General features: G+C 41.1%; 1 protein-coding gene across 3 annotated transcripts in view; it reads right to left on the bottom strand.

Moving 5' to 3' along the window:
• Positions 1–25,244, bottom strand: part of PIEZO2 (piezo type mechanosensitive ion channel component 2) — a 1,085,167-nt gene that overhangs the window by 185,079 nt on the left and 874,844 nt on the right. For all 3 annotated transcript variants that reach the window (XM_069216450.1, XM_069216468.1, XM_069216460.1), the window contains 3 exons: positions 12,339–12,435; positions 9,541–9,700; positions 4,376–4,465 (listed from right to left, as the gene is read on the bottom strand). In XM_069216450.1, the coding sequence (XP_069072551.1) occupies positions 4,376–4,465; positions 9,541–9,700; positions 12,339–12,435 (347 nt within the window). The remainder of the gene's footprint in view (positions 1–4,375; positions 4,466–9,540; positions 9,701–12,338; positions 12,436–25,244) is intronic.

Genomic DNA, 25,244 nt, shown 5'->3' with positions numbered 1-25,244 from the left:
TGCTGCAAATATTTGATTGTCAGGCCTCTCAATTCCTGTGGCATAGCAAAAGTGCAAAAACTTCATGAAGCGTAGTATAATCCAGTCCTGTAAGCAAAATGCACTCAGAGAATGCTGACAAAAGGAGGTCTGACCTAAAGCACACTAGAAAAACTCAAGACCAATTCTCAATCAAATTCGTGCCAAAAAGGCTTACGTCCTTGTATGATATAAAATTGCTAATTTTCGGAATTCACAAATGTTTTCATGACTGCCCTAAATGCCATGACTTCCTGATAAAACCTATCTTGAAGGAGTTCTATGAGCGTGATTGTACATAGTATGCTACTGTGAAGATAAAAGTGTCAATGGATTGAGCTAATACACTTTTTTTTAGGAACGTTTTTTCTTCCTCTACACAGCAACCAATGTTAGTGGTGTTCTCTTCCCCATGCTCTATGAAAATTGGCCAAATCCACGTCATGGTCATATAGTGCCTGGGTTAGTGCAAAGGATTTTCAATTGATCACTTTGGCATATCTCCCTCAAAGCTTGAAAGTATTAGAGCCATGCTCTTGTCCACTCTTTGGCCTGAAACTACATGATCACTTCACAGCATCTACTAAATACCTCAAATGGCCCCAATAAAAGAAAGACTGCCCTTCAAAAAACTGTGCCCCACTCATAAGACACTTCATGGCGGCACTCCCTTGTTAACCTGCTTAACCCGTCTCCACAGACCAGAAGGCGAGTGTAAACTGCCAATCCAATCCATGAAGCACAGGCAATGCAGTACTGATCCTTACAGTTAGGGGTCCCCCCTGTGGAACTGGCTACATCTTCAACTGAGAGTGGAAAATCATTAACTCATATTCAGAAGATCATTAAAAACTCCCCACTTCACTGCAGCTTCTCTTTACCTCTCTTCAGCTGCATCCTATTTTCAACCCGGTCCAACACCTGCAGACCAGCAGAGCCTCTTCATCCACCCCTAAGACTCTGTTACTCTTAACCATCTACCTAGGAGCATATTCACACTATGGTACTGAAATATCATTGTCAAAATACTGCCTAACATAAATAATGTGCCTTACAACGCATGCACGAAGATATATATTCTCCTTTGGAGCAAATGTTTTCTAATTACAATAGTTTGATATACAACTGATACAACTTCTGTCTTCAGGTACTGTCCATCGCTGCTTTCAGCAATGATTAAATAAAGCGACTTGCTCCTCCATCTTCCATGTACGCTTTCCCCAGAGAGTGCATAAACAATCTCAGGGGGGCTGGTACCATCTTTCATAATTCCAAAATCAATAAGATAATAGAATCCTCACCCATGAAATTTATTTTCTTCAGCCATGTCAGAATTAAATGTCTGACAATTTCTAGGATGGGAATAAGTCATAGAGAAATTTGAGAACACCCACAAACTCTCTGCTTTTTTAATGTTAGCCACATTTCCATGGCATTCCTACCTAGCAACACTTACACCCCAGCTCTGCCAGATGATGCACCCATGCAGAATATTACACCATACTGTGGGCAAACCCACCGGCGACAGCAAGTTCATGTTTCGAGAAGGAAACAGCATTCCTAAATCTAGCCATTTATGCATATACATTTTATGTGCAAACGGTTTGTGCATCGTGACCACAGTTATCTATTTGAAAGTGTACAGTGGTGCAAACACTAGCAGTGTGGGTATATTGAAAAAGTTACAGACATTTCTTGATCATTTTGGACACTTTCAGAAACCTCTTGCAAATTACTTAACACTTAAAATTCAAGTATGCACTTTATGCACTACAAAATAGAAATATTAATACAGGGACATAGTGGACGGTGCTTCACTGACAATGTTGAGTACTACATGTAGGCTTAGCTTTCACTGTTGTGGCAAAATATGACTTTCTTAGAATGAGTGCTTAAGTTAACTGGCGCATGGATAGGCGCTGGTATTCATAATGTAACAGCACACAGGGCCAGATGTACTATTTACAGTATTATTGCCCTGTATATCAAAATCCACAGTATCGCTGGTAGAGAACATCGAGGACAAACATTTACAAAAAATACCCACAGATAAGTAAGCCTAGATTTTCAACATTTAACTCCACACATATGTAGCTGTGCGGTATCTTCACAGAACGTATGTGTGGAGTTAGTAATTGTAAAATAATCGTTGCTTCCATGCTGCCAATGCAGCAGAGGTGAAGAATGAAATGATAATGAAATGCGTTTATTAACATTTTAATTTTCACAGCTGCTGTCAGCCTGATTCAAGTCAGGAACGACGCTGCCATTGTGCTTATTTGCGGTAGGGGAAAAGTGGTTCACACTCCTGTTTAAAGTGAGCATGCCACTTTGGCCGACTGTCTTGTAACAGCCAAAGTGACATGCACACATTAAAGTTCTCCACACAAGCTGTCCAAGAAGAGAGAGTGGAGAGAAGGCACAGGTCCCCACTGCCTAAAGGAGCATAGAGCAAGCTCGCTCCATCCAATCCTGGCACCTTTCTGATGCTGCTAACATTATCAGTAGCATAAGAAAAGCATCTGAAGAGGTAGAGAGGATTTTGTTGAGGCTCCAAGACCCGCGCTGGGACTTCCGAAGAGGAGAACACAAAGGAAGCGTGGGTAAGTAAATATTTTATTGTTATTTACTTTTTGACCCACTAACAGGCATTGTGAGAAACTTGCACTGCCTTCAGCCGCATGTTCAGGGCTCCCAGTCATGGTCCATTAAAAAAAAAAAACTCTTAAGAAGCTATGTTTGAGAGCTTTAGCATCAAGGCTAAACGCAAATACCACAGTGCCTGTCAGTGGGTTAAACCATCCAATTTTCTCCAGCGCCAGGGTGGCTCCTTCGCAATGACAAAAGGAGAGTCACCCCCCCGGCTAAGAACCAGGAGCTGTAAAATAAAACAATATTTAATTATTGTTTTATTTCACAGCTGCTGGCTTAGCCAGCAGCATATGCAGGGAGAGGAGGAGCTGGCCCTCGGGTGGGAGGAGGAGGTGAAGAAGCGAGTGCACCTAAGGGCACATATGTGTTTCGCTGGCCGTCCTAGGCTGGCCAAACCCACATGCACACTTAGGTTTTGCCAACCCGACTGTGTTGAACAGCTGGGCTGGAGAAACTGCACAGACCCCAGGGTTGTGTCTGAGCGGCAGTCCAAGCCGCTCAGACTAATCCTGACACTTCTTTCATGCTAGGTTTAACATGAAAGCAGTGCCAGGATTGCTGGGGAGCCTATGCTGGTGTCCCAGTGAATGCTGGGACAACAGAAGAGAAGAGGAACACGAGAAGTCTGGTGGCGGCAGTGAAGGTAAGCTTTTTTTATATATATTTTTTTAATTTTCCCCCGTCCCCATTCCTCCCTCCGCCACCCTTCCCCTTGAGATTTGCAGCGGCTGCTGCTGTCCAGCACCTCTCCAGAATCATATATCACCGCCCGCCACTGGTTACCATTTCATATCTTGCCCCTCAATGTTCTTTGCTAGATATTTTTGTATCACAATATTGATGGTGTTGATATTTAGTATTACAACCACTATGTACTGCTTGTGAAATACTGGTCTTAATTCGAGACCTTTAAATAGTGTTTTGCAACAGCCAATGTACAAATAAATCATAATGGAAATTTCAGATTCAGAGTGGATCATAATCCAACCTACCTCATTATCATTCATGAAGTAGGTGGCAACTTTGTCTCACTCATATTAGAGGTCATCGTAGGGATGGTGGTCTGCTGGGGCCAGCATACCACACTATCTGTGGCTGCCTTTCAATAAACTTTTTTTTCAAATGGAGTTTATTTTTCCTAAAGGAAACATGACTGCATTTAAAAAGAAAAGGTAACTTTTATAAAATGTTTGAGAGTTGGCAGTGGTCCACTTCCTACTCCCCAACAAACTATTTTTAACATCCACAATGGAGAAGGGGTCTTCAATCGACCCCTTCCCATTTGTCAATGGGCTAAGGGGTGGTAACTCTGCAATAATATACAACTGCTATTTCGGTCATAAACTACTGATACATGTGAATATGAATTGCTACTGGAAAGTGACTCCTACATAATGCACCTTCCAAATACCGATTCATTCTCCATTTCTAAACTCAATGTAGGAGATGAAAAAAGGTTACAGACCCTTAAAATAGGCGTAGTACATTGGAAAAACATTCTTGAGGTCAAAAATTCGAAATTAGATTTATTTGTATGTCTCAGGTCAGCATCTAAATTACAGCATAAAGATGTGTTCTATGCTTAGTCCTATCTATCATTTAGAGTGATGAAATACATGAACCCTCACAAGAATTTGTTGGATGTGTATTAAGAATAACACATTAGACAAAGGAAGACTGAACATGTTTGATAAGCAAAGCATACTGTCTCTTCAGCTGGTCCATTGATTTCTTTTCTTCTTCAATTCTTGCCTTCACAGCTTTAACAATTGTAGCCTGGAAAAGTTCAGCCCCCCTGCAGAAGAAATGTAAAATGGTAAAAAGTTACATTGTTGAAATCTTCATCTCTCTCCTCTGTGTTTATGTTTCTTTCTCATTTTCTATCTCTAACTATATATTTATAGTTGACTGTTGTTTCCTTTTCTTTAATTTCTCTTTCTCTCTATCACTCTCTCTCTGTTGTTCTCTCTTAATGCTCTTTTTCCCCACTCTTGGTCTTACCCTGTGCATCACTCCCTCTCTCCATTTTGTTTTACTTTCCCCTTCTACTGTTTCTACACACCTTCAACATTTATCCTTTTATCCTTTTCCTTCTCTGTACTGCATTTATTCCTCGCTCTTTTTTCTCTCTCTCCTTCTGCGCCCTCCTCCACGCACCCTTACTCCAAGTGTAAGATTCAAGCCCTCCTTATCTTACCCTTTTTAGTGAGCAGAGGTAAAGCAATGACTTAATTCAATTGTATTGGTATTTTCATTGGACAGGCCTAGTCTCTCTCCCCATGATTCTCTCTATTGCTCACCATCACCACTGTGTTCCCAGTTTTACCATCTCTCTGCCACATGTTACCTCGCCCATTTGTTTAAATCTTAGAGGCCATTGACAAGTGGCCCATTTGTGTCAAATATGAAAATATTAAAAGGAACTAAGCTAAATTTAAATGTTTGAATAACTGGTAATTGTTAGACTTTTCATCCTTGGCATGGTCTCCCTTAACTTTTTGCCTCTGGTTCCCAGGTTGTTGGTGTGTGCTGGACTCTGTTTTTGCTGTTTTTGTTACTCTGGGCACTTTACCACTCCTAACCAGTGCTAAAGTGCAAGTGCTCCTATACAAAATGTGTATGTAATTGGTTCATCCATGATTGCCATATTTGATTTACTAGTCAGTCTCTAGTAAAGTGCACTAGAGGTGCCCAGGGCCTGTAAACCAAATGCTAGTAGTGGGCCTGCAGCACTGGTTGTGCCACCCACCTAAGTAGCTCTGTAATCATGTCTCAGACCTGCCACTGCAGTGTCTGTGTGTGCAGTTTTTAACTGTAAATTCAACTTGGCAAGTGTACCCACTTGCCTAAACCTTCCCTTTTCTTACACCCCTAAGGTAGGCCCTAGGTAGCCCCAAGGGCAGGGTGCAGTGTATGGTTAAGGTAGGACATATAGTAATGTGTTTTATATGCCCTGACAGTGAAATACTGCTAAATTCGATTTTCACTGTTGCAAGGCCTGTCCCTCTCATAGGTTAACATGGGGGCTACCTTTAAATATGATTAAAGTGTAGATTCCCTTTGGGAGCGGATGGACATGTGGAGTTTGGGGTCTCTGAGCTCACAACTTAAAAATACATCTTTTAGTAAAGTTGATTTTAAGATTGTGCGTTTGAAAATGCCACTTTTAGAAAGTGAGCATTTTCTTGCTTATACCATTTCTGTGACTCTGCCTGTTTGTGGATTCCCTGTCTGGGTCAGTTTGACAGTTGGGCTGTTTGCACCTCACACTAGACAGTGACACAAAAGGATCTGGGGTGTAGTCTGCATTTCCTGATGAGCCATCTGTGCTAGGAGGAAGGGGAGGAGTGGTCACTTACACCTGAAAGGGCTGTGCCTGCCCTCACACAATGCAGACTCCAGCCCCCTGGTGATTGTCTGGGGCCTGGCCTGAGCAAAGCAGGATTTAACAATCAAGAGAGACTTTGCTTTGAAGTAGGCCTACTTCAAAGGAGAAAATGGGTATAAGAAGGGCACCCAAAACCACAGACTTTAAATTTCTTTCACTCTGTGCTTTTCTCCAGGCTGCAGTAAGATAGGTTGATGGCAAAAGTGGTACACTTTGTCTCCAATGTTCACAGAAACATACACACTCATACAAGGGGATCTTTTTTGGAACATTTGCTGTTTTATCATAAAACACTACTTTGACACATGTACATTAGAGGGAGATTCCAGCCAAATGACCACAACTGTATGCTGATTGCTGATTTCTTCGCTACAGCGGCTTATGTAGACTACAGGCCTCTTGCTCAGGTATGAGGGATGATGTCTTCGTAGGGGGAACCTGAAGGGCAGAATTAGAGCTTAACATGCTGTGCTCTAGCTCTAACATAGCTTAGGTAGGAACTATTTTCACAAACAATATGGTAGCGTTATTCTTGTGTTTTACTCTCCTTGTCACAATTTTAATCTTATTGTGCTTCATCGTCCTAGTTATTGCAATACATGCTTTATTATCTAATTTGCAGTTACTTTAATAAAACCTTATTGAACTTTACTCTGCCTCTGATTGTCCCTGCATATGTGAGACTAATGTAACTGAGAGAAACGGATGAGAACTGAGTGACCACGATTCCCCTGAGGAGTCATTTATGTCATGCGCCCAGTTGCCCTAATCGTCCCTGCTCTTGGGTGGAGATGAGGGACTTCTAGTTAGCCGGAATTAACCTGGATTAGGTCGACAGGTGTAACATGGTGCGGGGTCAGACTCAGTCCCTCGCAGTACAGGTGATTCTGCCATCCGAATCCAGTAGTTTCATTAGGATAAGGAGAACCTACGCAACACAACTACTACTTTTGATTATTCAGATATTATTAAACACTGAGTGACAACTATCTAACAAAGTACAAAACATTTTAAACGTGCTTCTATCTGCCGTTGCATGTGTACGTATATTTGTTTATGTGGTAGTCGTATAGCACGAAACAAGTCAAATGGCAGTGGATCACTGAAGAGGGGAAAAGTACAGTCAATGAGTAATTGGGGAGCAGCTGGGTTCTGACAGTAGAAATGGACTGTTGACTCACAAGTGACGTGAACCCCAAATGTGAAATATTGTGCGTTTATTCAATTTTACTCTCATTCTACACATCCTATTCTTGACTCTTGATCAGAGCCTTAGATTTGTTTTTAGGTTTTTCCAGATTTCCTTTCGGTAATGTATTGCACGTTTCATGCAAAACGATCAATGCCTCAATAACCAACAGCTATGTATATGTTTGGCTTTCGTTGGGATATTGTAAAGTTCAATACAATGCCCGCGCCTTTTCACACCTCAAACTTTTGCCACTGCTGACAGAATATGTCAGCTGGTTTTGATATAGAACCTGCAAACAGCTCTGACCGTCTTTACCCTTACCTTCACTCCTGACTATACCTATAAAATGGAATCAACACAACATCAATTACCTCAGCAAAACTTTCCTGAATTGTGAGTTACCAGCTGAAGGTGTTGTAAAACAACAGAAACCATTTCCCCTTACTTTTCAGTCATTTTTCTATTATCTCTTCTGTTGAAATCAACGTCTTGTACAGTGTCCTCCCAAGGTTGCAAATTTAGTGTTGCATGCAATATCTCGCCTCCTTTATCCTCAAATTAAAATATTTTCCCACTCATGTGCCTGTTAACCTGGCTCCAAAAACCTTAATTTCCCTACTTCTAACATATATCTTGCAAACACATTCAACATGCTTCTGTGTAAATATTTATGATCTTCCCATCTTTTGGTGTGTCTATCAACCCTCCAAAGTCTCAATTTGCAACCTTTTTCCACATTTGGTACTAACTCAGAAAGGCATTTTGAGGTACCACCGAGGTAGTATCCTATTAGTCCCCTAGCATGCATTTGTGACTTGGCTCCAAGACATTTTTAACGGTAAGAAATTTGAATATCAAGGAATTAGTCATACAATTTAGTACATACTGAAAGGTCTGTGCTGTCCTCTTTGCACTTTTACTTATAGAGAATTGGATGTTTCAGTGCCAGTTCACAAAGGTACGCACGAGTGTACTGTAGTACTAATTACCTTAGACATTTTTTTGTGAAATAGCCGCTTCACATTTAGCAATATCTCTGCATGCGCCTAAACATGTTTCACCCTGTGCCTATTTGACTAAGGGTGCACTATTTCTGTTTTTGCAGAAGTGCACCTTTAACCCGGCACACAGAGTGGAAATAGGAGCAGGGCGCCCTATTATTAATAATACATTGCTCCCAGGGCAGTCTTCAACTTTACCACTTCAATAGCACAAACAGCTTCCAGATTAAGCTCCATTTTCTCTCAGTTTGTACTGGGGGCAGTGACCATTTATATTGTTTCCATTCAGGTCAACATTATTTAACGCCTGAGAAACACTTTTTTTTTTTAGAGTTTATTGTGTTTTTTTCTGTGATGTTATCATTTTTTACATTGAAGCAGTCAGCGTAAATCATACAAATAAATCAAAGACGTCAGATGACAGTTCTAATAAATTAAATTAACTGGCTTTGCAAAAGTGTGAGAAAATGTGCTGATCCCACAGGTCAACTGTATCACGAAGTGCACACAAAGCACACTGTCCACTTCAAAAGGTTGACTCATCTGTTCAAGTAATCAGGGGGAAGAACAGCACTACCAAGGCCAGATTTATCAAACTTTCATGCAGCACAATGCAGCAGTCCACTTTGCTGCTCTGCGTGAAAGGGCAGGAATATGCTGTATTTAACATCGAGCGCATTCCTGTCCTTTCCTTGCGCTCGCATCCTTTTGGCTACCTAGAGACAGCGCAGGCACCCCTGTGTCATGGTTAAAGGTTGCCTGTGCTGCAGGTAGGATTGCTTTGGTGCAGGAAGGGACACCTTCTTACACAAAAACAATCCTCAGAGGCATTCTTCTCTTCATATGTATGCTGCAGAATGCAGCACAAGTAGAAAATGTGGAGAAAAAGATACTTCACCTTGCATTTTGATGAATTCCTGTCTACCACTAATGGTAAATCTGGAAATGCGTCAAAAGCCATGGGTGGATGCATGGGAACACCCACACTCCATCCATGGAACACCTCCCTGGAGCAGAGAAATGCAAGTCAGCATTTTGCACTGCCTTGTTTTAATCCAGATTTATCAAGCCCCTCAGGGCCTTGCATGGTGGCCTTGCATGGCCTGATGAATCTAACTTTAGTTTTGCGTTTCCCTTCTGCCCCCTGGCATAGTGCAAGGACGATTCAACACTATGAAAAATATGCTCCTACATGTCTAAAGGGAGAATTGTGAAGGCATGGCCATGTGTAAAATGTGGTTTAATTCCGAGCCCTCCATTAAAAGTCTGTGCTTTGAAGTGACAAACACCTGGATGCGAGGATCTGTGAAGCTTTGATATCTGCAACAACATGGAGGAAGTAGTAGCTCATGAAGACTCTCCTTTGCAGCAGTAGGAAGGCAAAACAAATACTGTCCCAGATGATTCCAGCCTCACCACTTGGCAGCTGACAATTTGCATGATCCTTAGCTGTTAGAAGTAACACAAAATAGATTAATATAATTTACAATACCATTATTTTTTCAAAAAGTTTAAAATAATACTATTAATGTGAAGAGTTTTAAACTGAAGAGTGAAAGAGTAAAACAGGCAAGATTCAAAAGTTTGATCAAGGAGCCATGGATGCAAAGTCTGGCCGACCCTTTTTCATGATAGAAATTCAAAGGAGTAAGAGAGTAAAAAACTAATTTCTTTAAATTGTCATGTACTTCTACATTGAAAATACTATAGCCACACTTAGTATTGCAATGATTAACAGTACAAAAGAGGGAAAAACATTTAAATAAATGCTCGTTAAACATTTATGAAAGAGGAGAACGTGTATTGATGAGGATCTAAAATGCAATACCAGATATTTTACCTATAACGCCCATTTGGAAATCTTGTGGTGCAAAGAGGGGAGGCGACATTCCATAAGTAAAATGGACACAGCAAAAAGAGCATTTAGAGTTGTCAGGCAACCAATAGGTAGCTGAATGCAGAAATAAGGAGGGATAAGGGCCCAGATTCATCAAGGGCTTGCCTTACTCTTGTGTCACGCAAGGCTGCAAAGGCAATACAAGCCTATCCATGGGTACAGTGTGGGTGTTCCAATGCATCAACTTACAGTTTTCGGTGTATTTCCAGATTTACTAAGACTAGTAAGCCAGGGAATGAGTCAATTCACTAAGACTTCTCAGCGGAGGCACAATGAGGAGAAATATGTTTATTTATCCTTCTTATTTCCTAGGTCTAAGTGTGCTGCATTTTGCAGCACACATAGAAAGAGGAAAATGCCTCTGAGGATTGTTTTTGTGCAGGAAAATGTTCCTTCTTGCACAACAACAATTCTGCCTCTAACGAAGGCACCCTTGCACCATGGCGCAAGTGTGCCTGCATTGGTGCTAGGCTGCACTATGTGCGCTAGCGCAAAGAGAGCAGGAATATGCCATATATTAGTAGATGCCCTTGCCAATTGACACAGCCATGGTGCAAGGGTGCCTGTGTTATGGGCAGCATAGTGCTTGTGCTGGAAGGGATACCTTCCTGCACAGAAACTATCCTTTGAGGATATTCCTAATTTCATGTGTGCTGTAGAATATACGAACAGAAATATAGATATTTCTCCTTGGTATGCCAGCCTAAGGAAGGAGTACGATTTTGTTGCAAACCCATATTTTCAGTTCTTTGTACAAATGGGTTTGTGTCAAAACCCCGGGGTGGATGCACAGGAAAGCCCATGCACCAACCATGGAGCCGCTCACTGATGCAAAGTAATGCAAGGCAGCACTATGCACCAAGTTAATTACTTTGCCTTTCCATAGGCACACAAGGCCACACAAATCGACTTTGGGTGGCTTAGTAAATCTGAAAGTGGGTTTTGCATTGGGGCTGCGCCACAAAAGTGATGCCACCCAGATGCAAAATCTTAGTAAATCTGGGTCTTGGTCTTCACATTGCACGATATACCAGTGCAAATTAATGTTAGCAATTCAGAAAAGGTGAATATATATTCATAAAGGTATTTACTTTTGCATAATACCTTACATTTTCTCTTTCAAAATGTAATTCACAAAAGGATTCCATGAGAAATCTTGGGTCTATAGGAAACTATTTTTACCCATGGGCAACAATAGTAAAATGTATCACTTTTGTCTTCTGTTTCTCACTTATTACTTGTACTTTTTATTGAAAGCCTCCTTACTAGCTTAATCTTTACATAAATGCAAGCCATTTGACAGCCTTATTGTAACGGTAACACACGATCAACAACCATAGATCTTTCTGCCAAATATGATTTCTGGTACAAAGACACAGAAAGAATCAAAAACTTTAAGAGCTGGCGGAGTAAAATCAATGTTTGTTCACTCAAGATTATTTTGTCTCAGTTTAGTCCTGACAGGCGCTCTTCAATTGAAAGACAAGATGATTTCCAAACAAAATGAAATGTAAACTTACATAGCTGTCCATAACACAAAGGATAGCAGGGGAGTATAGGATTAGCGCACTCATTAGTGCAAAAGCCTAATAAATCATCAGCATGTGAATTAACACATTGCATCATTATTTATTGTATGTCCTTTGTAAAAGACAAGGAGGAGAATGTGAAGTTGGCTGCTTTAAAAGTATTTCTACTGACTGTTGTAAGGGAGTGGTTGAGGGGTTTTGCTTTGTCCAAGCCAAGCTGAAAAAAAACAGCACCCAGTGTGGTATACACGGTGGACCCTAACTTAATGCTTTATTGAAGTCTCCGTCATATCTCTTGCCAAGTGATTTGATCAGTCAGCAGTTAAGTTGTGGGCAGTAATTTCTCCTGGTTTTCAAAGGCCAAATGAGCTTCCATATCTCCCTGAAATGTTACTTAGCATACGCTTTGATAAAATGAACTGGAATCTGCCCATCATTTCACTCATACTGCCACAGAATCTGGTTTTATTGTGCCATTTAATTTGCAGCAATTTCATAAATGTCAATTATTCAGAAAACTTGCCTCAAATGCATGTATAATCCCACGTTTAGTTCCCTTACAAATAACAATAACAATAAAAAACACTTATCTCTGGCTGGAGGAATTTCCGTATCACTCCAGATTAATATTCAGCTAGTGAGATGCTGTGGTTTTACTTACGGATAGTGTAACCTTTAACCGTGCAGGCCAGGCTGAAGACTTGAATCAACCAACAACTGTTTTTAATTAATGAATCAATATAACCACAGGCGCCTATCTGTAAAACAAATATGCACAAAAATGAGCTGCCAGAAAAAATAATGCTATAAAGTCATAAACAGTCATGGGAAGGCAGAATTTAATAAATATATTCCTTATAAATGTCCGCATTTTGAAAAAACAAATGCAACCAAGACTTGGTTTCATCAAAGGCACCCATAACCCCACACTGGGGTACTTTAATTAGCATTTAAAAGGAATACATGCGTGATTCATCTATTAAAGGAACATTGTTGTGGTACATTAAAATGTTCACTAATCCAAATTAGCAAGCAAAGTTAAGAGTGGCGAGTGGCTATGATCCTATATCTCTGTAACATTGTCATGATCAGGTTCATGTTTCATACGCTAATTATTGCCACATCAATGGAGGCCTTAGGGCAAATCTTGTGAGATGTGCTAGAGACCATACTTTTACAAAAAAAATATTCTATAATTTTTGTGTTTACAGAGCCAAGTGACCTCCATAATGCTTTTACACTGTTGCATTTGCTCTGTTTAACCCCTCAGGTGCCCGGGACGGGGTGGTTACATTCGCTGCTGCTCAGGTGCATGGACGTAACCACCTCGTCCTGCTATAGGCTCTCGGGGAGTACCATTTTCATCAGGAAACTTGGGAGAACACAGAATAGAAGAACAAGTGTTATTGCCCCTTGTCTTTCTCTATATTTTATCCTTCCAAATGTAAGACAGAGTGTAAAAAAGACGTCTATTTGAGAAATGACTGTAATTCACATGCTAATATGGGGACCCTGGAATTCAGAGATGTGTAAATAGCCACTGCTTCTCAACACCTTGTCTTGTGCTCATTTTGAAAATAGAAAGATTTCCTTGATACCAATTTTTCACTCTTTATATTTCAGCAAATAAATTGCTGTATACCCGGTATACAGCGAAAACCCATTGCAAGGTGCAGCTCATTTATTGGCTCTGGGTACCTAGGGTTCTTGATGAACCTACAAGCCCTATATATCCCCACAACCAGAAGAGTCCAGCAGACGTAACGGTATTTGCTTTCTGACATTGAAGGAAAAAAGTTACAGAGTAAAATGTTGTGAAAAATTGCAGTTTTTTCACCTCAATTTCAATATTTTTTTATTTCAGCTGTTATTTTCTGTAGGAAGACATTGTAGGATCTACACAAATAACCCCTTGCTGAATTCAGAATTTTGTCTACGCTTCAGAAATGTTTAGCTTTCCGGGATCCAGCATTGGTTTCACACCCATTTCTGTCACTAACTGGAAGAAGGCTAAAAGCACAAAATATAGTAAAAATGGGATATGTCCCAGTAAAATGCCAAAATGGTGTTGAAAAATGTGTTTTTCTGATTCAAGCCTGCCTGTTCCTGAAAGCTGGGAAAATTGTAATTTTTGCACTGCAAACCCTTTGTTGATGCTGTTTTCAGGGGAAAAAAACACAAACCTTCATCTGCAGCCCTTTTTTGTTTTTTTAAACAAAATGTTCGCTGTATTTTGGTTAATTTCTTTGTCTCCTCCAGGGGAACCCACAAATTCTGGGTACCTCTACAAACCCTAGGATGTTGGAAAAAAGGACGCAAATTTGTCGTGGACAAAACATTATGAGGGCCTAAGCGTGAACTGCCCCAAATAGCAACAAAAAGACCTGGCACCTGAGAGGGAAAAGGCCTGGCAGCGAAGGGGTTAAGCGACTTAAAAAGAGTAATTGCCTTGTTTCTGACCTTGGTGAAATGATTCCCAGAGTCTTTGGACTTGCATGCGAGTTTCTTCTAGTGATCTCAAATTATCTATCAATTTCACTCTTCTTTGCATAGGTCATTAAACTGAACCTCTCAATCCTACACTCTGTTTTTACTATGTGCATATTTTTTCTGAAAAATCACACACGCTGTTAACAATAATTTATTGAATAGTTATTTAAAAAACACATAATATTTTTGTAGGAAATCAACCTTTTTTGCATAGTCATCCCAGGATGTTCACCTTTTTCCTGGCCCTATTGTTGCTAGTTTTGGGACAGTTTGCAGTGACAAACCCATTCATTGCCACTGAGCTGTTCTTTGCTCCTGAAATAGTATTTGGATAATTTAACTTTCCACCGAGACCATTGTAAATTGTCACAATAATTGCATCAGTGCTTGGAAATTAAATGACATGTGTGGGTTGCAGTTTGTATTTACACCAGCTACCTATATGAGAAAACCTACGGCTGCCAGGAGTACCACTACACAGTGTGAAAGCACTGGCAGACCAAATTGAAAGCCTTCACATGTCGTATTTTGATGTTTAGTTGCCAAATGGGCTAGCAGGATCTGGCCCCATTCATCCAAAGCTCCTCCTAGACTTTTCGCCTCTTATGCCAGCTGAAGGGAGAAACTGTTTTTGGCCCTCAAAGAAGAGAGTGTCAGAGCCCTTCAACATGAAGGAGGTGGTTAGCCAAATTGATTTTAGGACTTCTGGGAATGTTTGAATTAAAGCATATGGAAAGTGCTTTCAAAGGAGGTAAAATCACAGAAAAAATAGATAAGACTCGGTGTGAACATTTTTTCAGGCAAGTACACAGGATTAGACTGGCACCTCACCATCACCTCCTCAATACATTCCTAACCTTGGGAATACAACACTTGAAGAAAGAAGAACTTGTTAGAGGAAAGGGACTGAAGGACCCCTAACTCCTGGCACACAAGAACTCAACCTGTTCTCTAACCTGTTTCTCCTAAATCACATGAAAGGAAGAAGGATTCTTGACTAATGGAGGCTCCAGTTGACCAGAGGACAAGATCCTGTAGGATTCCAACTAGAACGAGACAAGCTGCCTAGAAGCTTGCGTCGATGACTGAAAGACTGCCACAACGACAGAAATAACTTTCCCAGCAGTTGGAGAACAGTGATACTTAGTCTTTGTTTCCTCCTCTGCAGGGCAAGGAGCTGGGGCTTCCCCATGGAGGGCACATCTGAATCAGGCAAGAAATCTAGGTCTGTCCCCATTGGAGCATTTTACCACAATGAATATTGGTTCAGCGTAGTAGCGGATGATAATTTTACCAGGTAGCAGTGGGTGGGTACACACGCATGTACACACTCACACCCATGCATTCACACACGCGCACACACATGCACACACATTCAGAAAACTCATTAACAAATATACATATATATTCAAACATACACACACACATGCAATCCACAAAACACCACATAAAACTTACCTTCACTATAAAGAGGGAACCCTCTGAGGCGTCAGGCGAGTCGGGAAGGCAGCAGTCCCTCGCTCGTCATAAAGTGGAATGGGGTCAGTGAGACTGCTGACCCCACCCCACTCTGTGACGGTGATTGACCCTTTGGGGCATTAAATTGAAGTGCCCAGGTCTGAGGCAATCAGTGATGCTCCCCCTCATCATAGATGGCAGGGCCCCACAGGCACTTTTGTCAGACTGAGGAGGTCGTGCCCACAGGGGTGTGAAATCCTCAGCCTAGCAAGTTTGAGCTCAGGCAGCCAGAAGCATGCACATTTAGCCCATGTCTAGTTCCTGACTGCCTGACATGAAGGGAAGACTGTCTGTCAGGCTGACCACTGTTCAGCCTCTCAGACACTATTCTTGTCAGGGAAAAGGTGGGAGGTGGGGCCTCTTAGCTCACATGGATGGGCCACTGCTGGTTCAGTGGGACCTTGCGATATGGCGATGCAGCCTCTTGGAGACCTGCCTCGTGGGCCTTTTTTCTCTTTTGGCAAACAGATCACTCCGTAAAAAATTTGACAAATATCCCATCCATTGTATTGAAAGTAAATTGCATCCAGGCCACTGGAATTATGAGATTGTGTGGCTGCAGCTTTTTTCAAATGATTATAGATTTGCTATATTTACCACATAATCCATCATCTGCTGCATACTTTGCAGGTATTAAAAAAACTTTGTTTCTAGTTCAAACGGTTCAGAAGTTAATAAAGATGCAGCAATATGAGAAGTTGCACAATGGAAGTCCCTTTGCAAAGAAAACTGTTCATCTTCCTCTAGCTTATTGCTACATTTCAGTGTTAAACGGGTTCTTATCAGATGCAACCTATATAAAGACAGTGTTAACAGGTGTACAAATGACAAAATAAGGAAGCAATGCAATCTCAAAATGTGCTGCTTTACGCTGCAAATTTTGCATTTTCTTTCTGCATAATTTAGTCAACCCTGCTGCATAATTTGGTTCTCTCCTGCTGCATAATTACAGTGGCCTTGGTTAATCCTATGACACTTTTAATACAGCACACAGAATATAAATCATGTTTCTGACGGAGCAACCTTTCTACTGAACTATATACTGAAATCAGGCCCTAACTTTGAAAGTAAAACCTTGGATCAGGGTGAGGTGGAAATTCTATCCAAGTCGTAAGGCAACACTGGGGGCCACAAAATCAAGGTTTATTCTGCTCAAAGCTTTTGGTGCAGAAACCAGTGACTTTAGTGGAGCTCAACAAAGATGTATCTAACTTTGAGGTGCCATTGCCAGCTACAGTCTTGGACCTTGACCCTCACTGGAAGGCTTTGATCTCCAAAAAAACGATTAAGGACATTGGTAAAGATTTTTCACAGAATGACCTGCCTGAAGTACCTGACTGACACTCTATTATGGCCAACCTGAAATGCAATGAATGTACTGACCAAATGTGAAAATATATTGTTAAAAGACGTTTTACTTTTTGTAGACCCTTTCTGCCTTAAAAGTTTTAAAAATTCATATCTCTAGTTTGCCTTGTCCAATTTTAATACTTTTCTTTGTGCTCATTTAGATCTCTATTCTATATAAGTTGCTTTAGGAATTGCATTGCTTTGTTTTCTTCAATTTAAAGATGGTGGTACTTCTTGTAATTAACATGCATTAACAGGAGAATTGCCAGCTGCTTGTGCCACCGCTACCAGGGGTTCAGCAAAGCTTCATTGAGAGTTGTTTTGAGACCTAAACGGTTATGTTTACTAAGTTTGTATTGGATCTCCCTTTCCAAATACATAATCCAGTTAGAGATATGTACCCTTCTTCATTTCTGATCTACCTATCTCTATACATATGAGTATATATGCAAATCCCTAAAGAAAAGAGTATGCCGCTTTCCCAGCTTGCTCGATCAACATTGTTTATTGCAGCAAAAAGCGACGTTGATCGAGCGATCTGAATAGGCAGTTATACTCTTTTGTTTGGGATTTTTTATTTTACTGGCTCTGCTAGATGAATCGCTTCACCCATGTTGGGCCGTGACTCCAGGAGCGTTTTATATATATATATATATATATATATATATATATATATATATATTTATACTTAGGACCATGTTTCCATAGAAAAAGCGCTTTTTGACTTGCCTATACCTTTTGGCACTGTTTGACGAATCTTCACGAAATTTTCCAAAAAAGTGGCCCGGTGATTCTTGTTGTACAAGGGAAGTTTCGGGGTGATATGTCAAGCGGGGGCTGAGAAAAAAGGGGCTACAAAAATTGTGTTTCCCATGTCAATTCCCATAGAACATGTCAACACGTCTACAGCCCCAATCACTGGACGGAATTACACCATATTTGGCAGACATCTAGCTGCCAGTACGCAGATTGTGCTTTTTATTATTTGGTGTAAATCTGTTCAGTAGTTTAGGAGCTATTTAAGGGCAAATACATTTGTATAATAATTTGTGAAAACATCGCAAATCTGTGTGCGAAAAGAAGCGATGCAATTGGCTGACTCCAACATGACTAGAAAGTTGAAACTGACATTTTATTCCATGGGACACGGTCCCCGGGGGTGAAAATTCAAATTAAAAGTGGCATAATGGGTCAGGGTGAAGGTAACCTGACCCCAGGGGTGTGATATAGGTGCATTTTACGGGGAAATTATAGGTTTAATACAGTTTTGAATTACAGTGCAAGATATTCACGAAATTCACAAATTTTTGCAAATTTCCAAAAATTATTTCCAAAATATTTGCGATTATGGAAAATTTTGAAAGAAAAACCACAGACTCATTTATACACTAATTCAGTCCCTTATACACGCACTCAGAGGCCCGGCCGCCCACTCACACACCCACTCAGACACTCATGCACCCACTCAGACCCACTCATAAACGCACACACCCACTTTCATACCCACTCAGACACTCATGCACCAACTCACACATCCACTGACAGAGACAGGCCTTATAGCCAACCTGCACTGCGCACAGCCAAAGCTCATGCGTGCTGGAGGGTTGGGCGATTATAAGGGCTTGACTGTAAGTTCTGGCTGCAAGCTAGGTCTTGTGACCAATCCCCGCCGTGCACTGCCTTTGGCCGCGTGTGGCGGGTTGGAATAAAGTGTAGTAAATAAAATGATTTTACGTTAAAAACCATGGAAGTTCACTGAAAAACACAAAGGTTACAAGGACGTTATAGTTAGGTTCTGAATTAAGTCGTACAAAACCATTGAAATTCAGCAGTTATAGTTAGAGTTCTTTCAAGTAAGTATAACTTGCACCCTAAGGTAACTATAACTCTGGCCCAAGAGTTTGGCGGGCAGCCTCCGCCACTCACCAAACTCATAATGAGGCCCTCTGTGTACTTTACCACTGTTTACCAGTGTTAAATTGCTTGTGAACACTCTCCTAAACATGGTTTGATTGACATATACCTAACAGGTATATATAGTTTACTTAGAAGTTCCTTGTAAAGTGGTATACTATGTACCCAGTGCCTGTAAATGAAATGCTACTAGTGGTACTAGTAGCACTTCAAACCATATCATTGAAGCCTGAAGACAGTACCGCATTGCCATGTCGACTTGGTATGTCAACACACTTGCCAAGCCTTAAACTCCCCTTTTATCACATATAGGTCACACCTAAGGTAGGTCCTAGGTAGCCCATAGAGAAGGGGTGCTGTATGATTTAAAGGTTGGGTATGTACCTTTAAGTTTTACAATTCCTTGTAGTGAAAAACTCCCAAATTAGTTTTTCACTACTGTGAGCCCTAGCCCTCTCATAGGGTAACATTGGGAATTCCTTACTACATTTAATAGGCTGTAACTTCTAATCCGGAGGAGGTAGATATGCCACCTTTGGTACCTCTGAAATTGTAATGATAAACTCTCTTTAATGGTAAAGTCGGATTTTTCATTACAATTTTTAAAATGCCACTTTTAGAAAGTTGGCATTTTTCTGCCTTTTGCACCCACAGCCTGTCTTGGGTCATAAACCTGGGGGTAGCTGACAGACTTTACGAATTCGTCCCAGACTGTCACAGTGTAGAGGGATTAGGTGTGCCTGAATGGGCCGTCTTCTGGCCGGATGGGTGGGCAGAGCTGAGCACAACCCCACTTACACCTGAACAGCTTTGCTCTGCTTTCACACAAAAGGCCTGACAACCCTTTATTTTCACTGCAGACAGCTTGGAGCAGGAGCATGGGAGTGAGTAAATTCCATGCACTTCAAATAACCTTTCCAGATGCTTCTCTCATCTTTCAATAGAAGGGCACAAGGGTATAAAAAAGGACCTTTACCCCACCCATTCAGTATACTTCTGAGCCGGAGGGTACTCTGCCAGGAAAAAGGACTGCTGCACTGCTGAAAGGCAGCTGGACTGCAACTCTGAAGGAGCTGCTGCCTTGCTGTGCTCACCTGCTGCCTCTAGACTGGAGAAGAATAACTGGGCCTGCAAATTCATCTTGAACCCACAACCCCAGAGTGACTCAATAGGCTAAGTCTGCTGGCCTCCTGACCTGAGCCTCAGGGGCATAGGCTCGTCAACAACTCCTGGACCCATCGTGAAATTCACCAATTTCCTGACCCCCAAGTGGTGCCTCTTAGGTCCTAGACCCTTTGTGTGGCTCTTGAAAGCAAACTTTTGGGCTCTTTGTGACCATGAAGAGGCCTGTTAGCATTGGAACTGCGCCACTCGCCCCAAAAATCACAGTCCACAAGGACAACCAAAAAGAAGCTCCTACCTGCCCATCTGGGACACTCCACCTACTCTTCACACCATGCCACATGTCATCTGCAAAGCTCTCCTTGCAACCCTCTCCAGCACAAGCAGGACTCTTGGCACAAAAACTTCAGAACGTAAAACCTCAGCAGGACTAATCTGGGACAGTATCGACCTGTGCTCCATTGCAAGAACTTTTGACTTTGACCCGGTCCAGAGCAACCAGATAGCCTTGGTTTGCACTTTATGCTTTTAGGTGCTATAGTATAGTTTATTTTTTAAAGATTCATGACTCTGGTTCTACTGACTGGATTTTTGTCGTTTTGGTCTTGTTTTATTTAATACATTTTTTTCTCTACTTTTCAGACTTGGTGTGGGATCCTTTTATGTGGTGTTTTCACAGTTTTAATGTTTGAAGTGTTACACAAATACTTTACAAATTGCCTCTTAGTTAAGCCTCACTGCTCTGTGCCCAGCTGCCAGGGGGGTTAATCGCACGTGAATTTTGGGTCTGCTTGTGTCTTACCCTGACTAGAACTGTGGTTGTTGCTTGACCAGGGCTCAACCGCCAATCAACCAGTAACCTGATTTCTAACTCTTAATAACCACAGGAATACTTGCCACCTTGTTTCTTAATGAGCTTTATGAAAAAGAAGTTGAAACCTTAGTTTGCAGTAGTTTAGGTTTATTGTACAATTAATTAAAACCTTTACAAAATTATCTCAAGTTAAAACCAATTCTAGCATAGTCAGTTTTAAAAAATATACTTTAAATACTTTTTAGTAACAAAAAGTGAACCATTGAAGCATCAAAGAGATTAATTAGAGCCTAAAGAGAACAGAATTTAGATCATCAGTATAAATGAGAACGATTTAAAAATTGGCAAGGGGAACGGTAGATAACCCATTATTATTGGCCTCTAGGCTCCGATGGATAGAGATTAAAGCCTCCAGGATAAGGCAAGGTGTCAATGCTGATCAAGCGCATAATAGCACCAGAAAAGGTTAATTGTTAATAGGTTCAGGATGGACACATGATGGCCCAGAATATGCCATCAGGTGTGCCACAGCATTTCGCAGAGCATTCATTTATTTTGGCCACCAGGGTGAGCATGAAGGAACGAAAAGGCAGAAGAAGCAACATAACGGTCCCGGTGGCTCCAAGCATTGGATTACTGATAAAATTAATCTTTGGCAAGGCGAGCAGAAAGTGCAAGGTGCAAAGCAAAAAGTCATTGTGAACAATGGAGTATCCCAAGGGTGCTTCAGATGATTTTAGTAGCAGCTGTGAAATGGCCTGAGCAATGTTTTAAGTGCCCTACTGTGCCCTGTACTAGTGTTGGCTTGCAGCTTTTGCTGTAATGCATTCTGAGTTCAAGCTGATGGTTGCATTCTGTTGCATTCTGTGCATACTGCAGTGACAGTCGTGTAATATCCATAAAAGCCTTCAGATGTTTAATGGTGACTGTATCAAGCTATAAGCAGGTTTAGTGCCATGGGTCTGAGTCATCGGTGATACACACGGGCCCCAGCTTGTCACTTCCGCCTACACGAATTTGATTGTTTGGACATACAAGGTGGTGTTCTCTCGATTCAGGCTGCTAACTGCAGCCTGAAGGGAACTCCCAAGCAGGCAAAGGGCATGATTTAGAGTTTGGCGGAGGGGTTCCTCTGTCACAATGGTAACGGATATCCCGGTCACTGAAATATAAATCCCATTATATCTTATAGGATTTATAATTTGACGGACAGAATATCCGTCACTGTTTTGACGGATTAACCCTTCCGCCAAACTCTAAATCAGGCCCAAGGTTTTTGAGGAGGAAATGTTTTCACAGTTGAAGCAGTGTGGAACAGATGCAAGAATGTGAATGATAGTTTCCATGCCCAACCCGCAAAGACAGCAAGTTGCATTTTGAGGTGCTGAAATCTATCATGCTGGGTAGTGGCCCCCAAGTTCCATTTCCCCAGTCTGAGAGCTACAAATCTGGCTTTCAGTCGCAATAGATAGGCACAGGTAATGTATTTCTGTTGGATCCAAGGAGTATAAGAGTCAATCACTGCCCAGGCAATTTGGTGAATAACTATCGATTTTCCTAAGTGTGTATTGATTATGTAGTAAATATCAAGGGGCTTTGATCCATTGGATGGTGTTTCCTGGAAGTCATATGACATTTCCTTTTGATGTCTGTGTTCCTCCAAGTTTGAGTTTGAGAAGGCAAATGTATTAGCCATTCCTATTTGTGTAACTGAAATTATACCTGAGTTTTAATCTGAAGATTCAAAATAATATTGTATGCCATGAAGAAAGTGGTTTTAAGCATCTCAATCCTCTGAAGCCCATTTATGAGCACCAACACTTGATTCTTATCAGGTTTTGTTCATAAAATAAAAAAATAAAAAAATATGTATTCATCACCATACGATCTGTGATTGAAAGAGCCAGAGATATATAATCACACGCATGTTAATGGAATCATCATTTTTGTTTTCTGTTTATGACTTGTACTGTATGTTGATATAATTTATGAGATATATTTCATTATATTTTAAAAATAATATAGTTTTTTGCGTTTGTTATATATTTGAGTTTTTGCACAGTTTGCACATGGTCTGTATGGTTATGGTTAGACCTGACAGCCTGAGGGTGGTCTTTACCCAAAGCTTTTGCCTTTTCCCCTCCTGTTTTGCTGAATTCTTTTTTGTTGGCTTTAGGACTCTGCACTTTACCACTGTTGAACAGTGGTGAAGTGCTTGTGCTCACTCATTTAAATATGGCAATATTGGCTTACACCCAATTGGCATTTGATTTACTTATAAGTCCCTTGTAAAGTGGCACTACATGTACTCAGTGCCTGTAAATTAAATGCTCATAGTGGACCTGCAGCACTTATTTTGCCATGCATTAAGTAGCTCTTTTAAAACATGTTTCAGGCCTGACACTCCATCCTGTGTGCAGTTTTTATACTGCCAATTTGGCTTGGCAAAAAAAACTTTTGCCAAGTCTAAACCTTCATTTTTAATACATATAAGTCACTCCTAGAGTAGGCCTTGAACAGCTCATAGGCAGAGTGCAGTATATTTAAAAAGTTGGTCCGGACTGTCAAGTTTTACATGTCCTATTATTGAAAAACTCTTAAATGCATTTTTCACTACTGCAAGGCCGGCCTCTTCCATAGGATAACATTAGGTTACCTTATTTCAGTTAATAAGTGATAACGCTTCATTGGAAGCAGGTAGACATGGTGCGTGTACACTGAAAATAATTGTAATTTAAAATCCTCTTTAATGTTAAAGTTGGGTTTTAAGTCACAATTCTGAAAATGGCATTTTTAAAAAGTTGACATTTTCTTGTCTTAACCATTTGGTTCCTGCAGCCTGTATATTGGGTCATAGGACTAAGTGTAGCTGGCAGTTGCCCTTTGTGTATTCCTCCCAGTCAGTGACACAAAAGTGGATTAGGTGTTGGCTGAATGGGCTGTGTGGCTGACCCCTTCTTCAATGAACAACAATTCACCAAAATTCCAGGGGTACCAGAGGTGACATTATATGCCATTTAACCTTTACTATCACACACACATGAATGCATACACATACACACACAGTATATATACACTCACTCATTCTCAAGCACGCACAAGACATATATTTAAAATACTTTCTTACCTACATCAGCTGCCAGAGAGGGTCATATTCTAGCAAACTGTAAGCTCATTCTTTATTACACTAATAGTAATAATAAACTATTATTCACTATTAGTGTACTAAAACATTGACGGAAAGCAAGGAAAGTGGAGCTGCCCTTGTGTTTCTGGCACTGACTGTCACCCTCTTCGACTCCTGGTGACCCCTGAATTATCTAAGCTACAGGAACACAAAAAGTTCCAGAGGCCTCCCTGCAACTGTCCAGCTGACTTGCTGAAGTGGACCTCCCTGGACCTGCATCTGGAAATGCCTGAACCCTGTTTGCCTCTGCTGGAGTGAACTACTGATCCCTAAGAGGTGTCTCCCAAGATCCTGGACCCTTGGCTGCTATCAGCTGAGCTCCTCCTATGAAGAAAAGGAGAAGTCCTGAGGTTTTAGGCAATTCATGACTATGAACAGCCCTTTTCACGTTGAGATAGTGCTGCTAGTGATGACCCCCAATGCAAACCTTCGGTGAACCCAACTCTCGGCAATACAGAGAACGCCAACGTGGAATGCAAGATGTTCACTTCACGTTACAGAGACAATAACACACAGTGACTTGTAATGAGAATCTCCAGCAACGACCTTCTACGATGCCAAACAGGATCTTTGTGCTACAGCCACTAACATCCACGACACCGGGCCTGCTCTTAATGCTACTGTGACGGCCATCTGCAATGCTGTTCTTCCATCATGAACTGTACTTTTCGCACCAGACTTTCAGAAGGTGACTTTTTTCAGTTGGACTAACCTAGTCCCTATATCCAGCCTGCACTCCAACACAGTTGGCTTGAACTTGTGAATTTCCCTGGCCTCGCACAACCAGAAACTGCGATGGTGCTTTGTGCTTTTAGGCACTATACTTACCTAAGTCTTTGGCATTGCATATGTTCGGATATACTGATTGAATTTTTGTTGTTTTGGTCTCATTTTGTTAATTCAATTTTACTCTATTTTTCTACATTGATGCGGGATTTTTCCTGCGATTTTTCTTGTGCTGTGTTTTCACTTTATTACTCTTTAAGTATTGCATAAATATTTTAAGCATTGCCTCTAAGTTCACCCTGACTGCTTTTGTGGCAAGCTGCCAGAGGGTTAAGCACAGGTTACTTTTGTGACTTTTTGTAGTCCACCCTGGCATGGATTGTGGCTGTTACTGAAGAAGTGCCCACTCCACCCTCAACCAACAACCCAATTTCTCACAGTTATGT

Source organism: Pleurodeles waltl, chromosome 2_1 (genome assembly GCF_031143425.1).
Source record: "Pleurodeles waltl isolate 20211129_DDA chromosome 2_1, aPleWal1.hap1.20221129, whole genome shotgun sequence".
Lineage (NCBI taxonomy): Eukaryota > Metazoa > Chordata > Amphibia > Caudata > Salamandridae > Pleurodeles > Pleurodeles waltl.
This window is presented reverse-complemented; position numbering and strand designations above follow the sequence as displayed.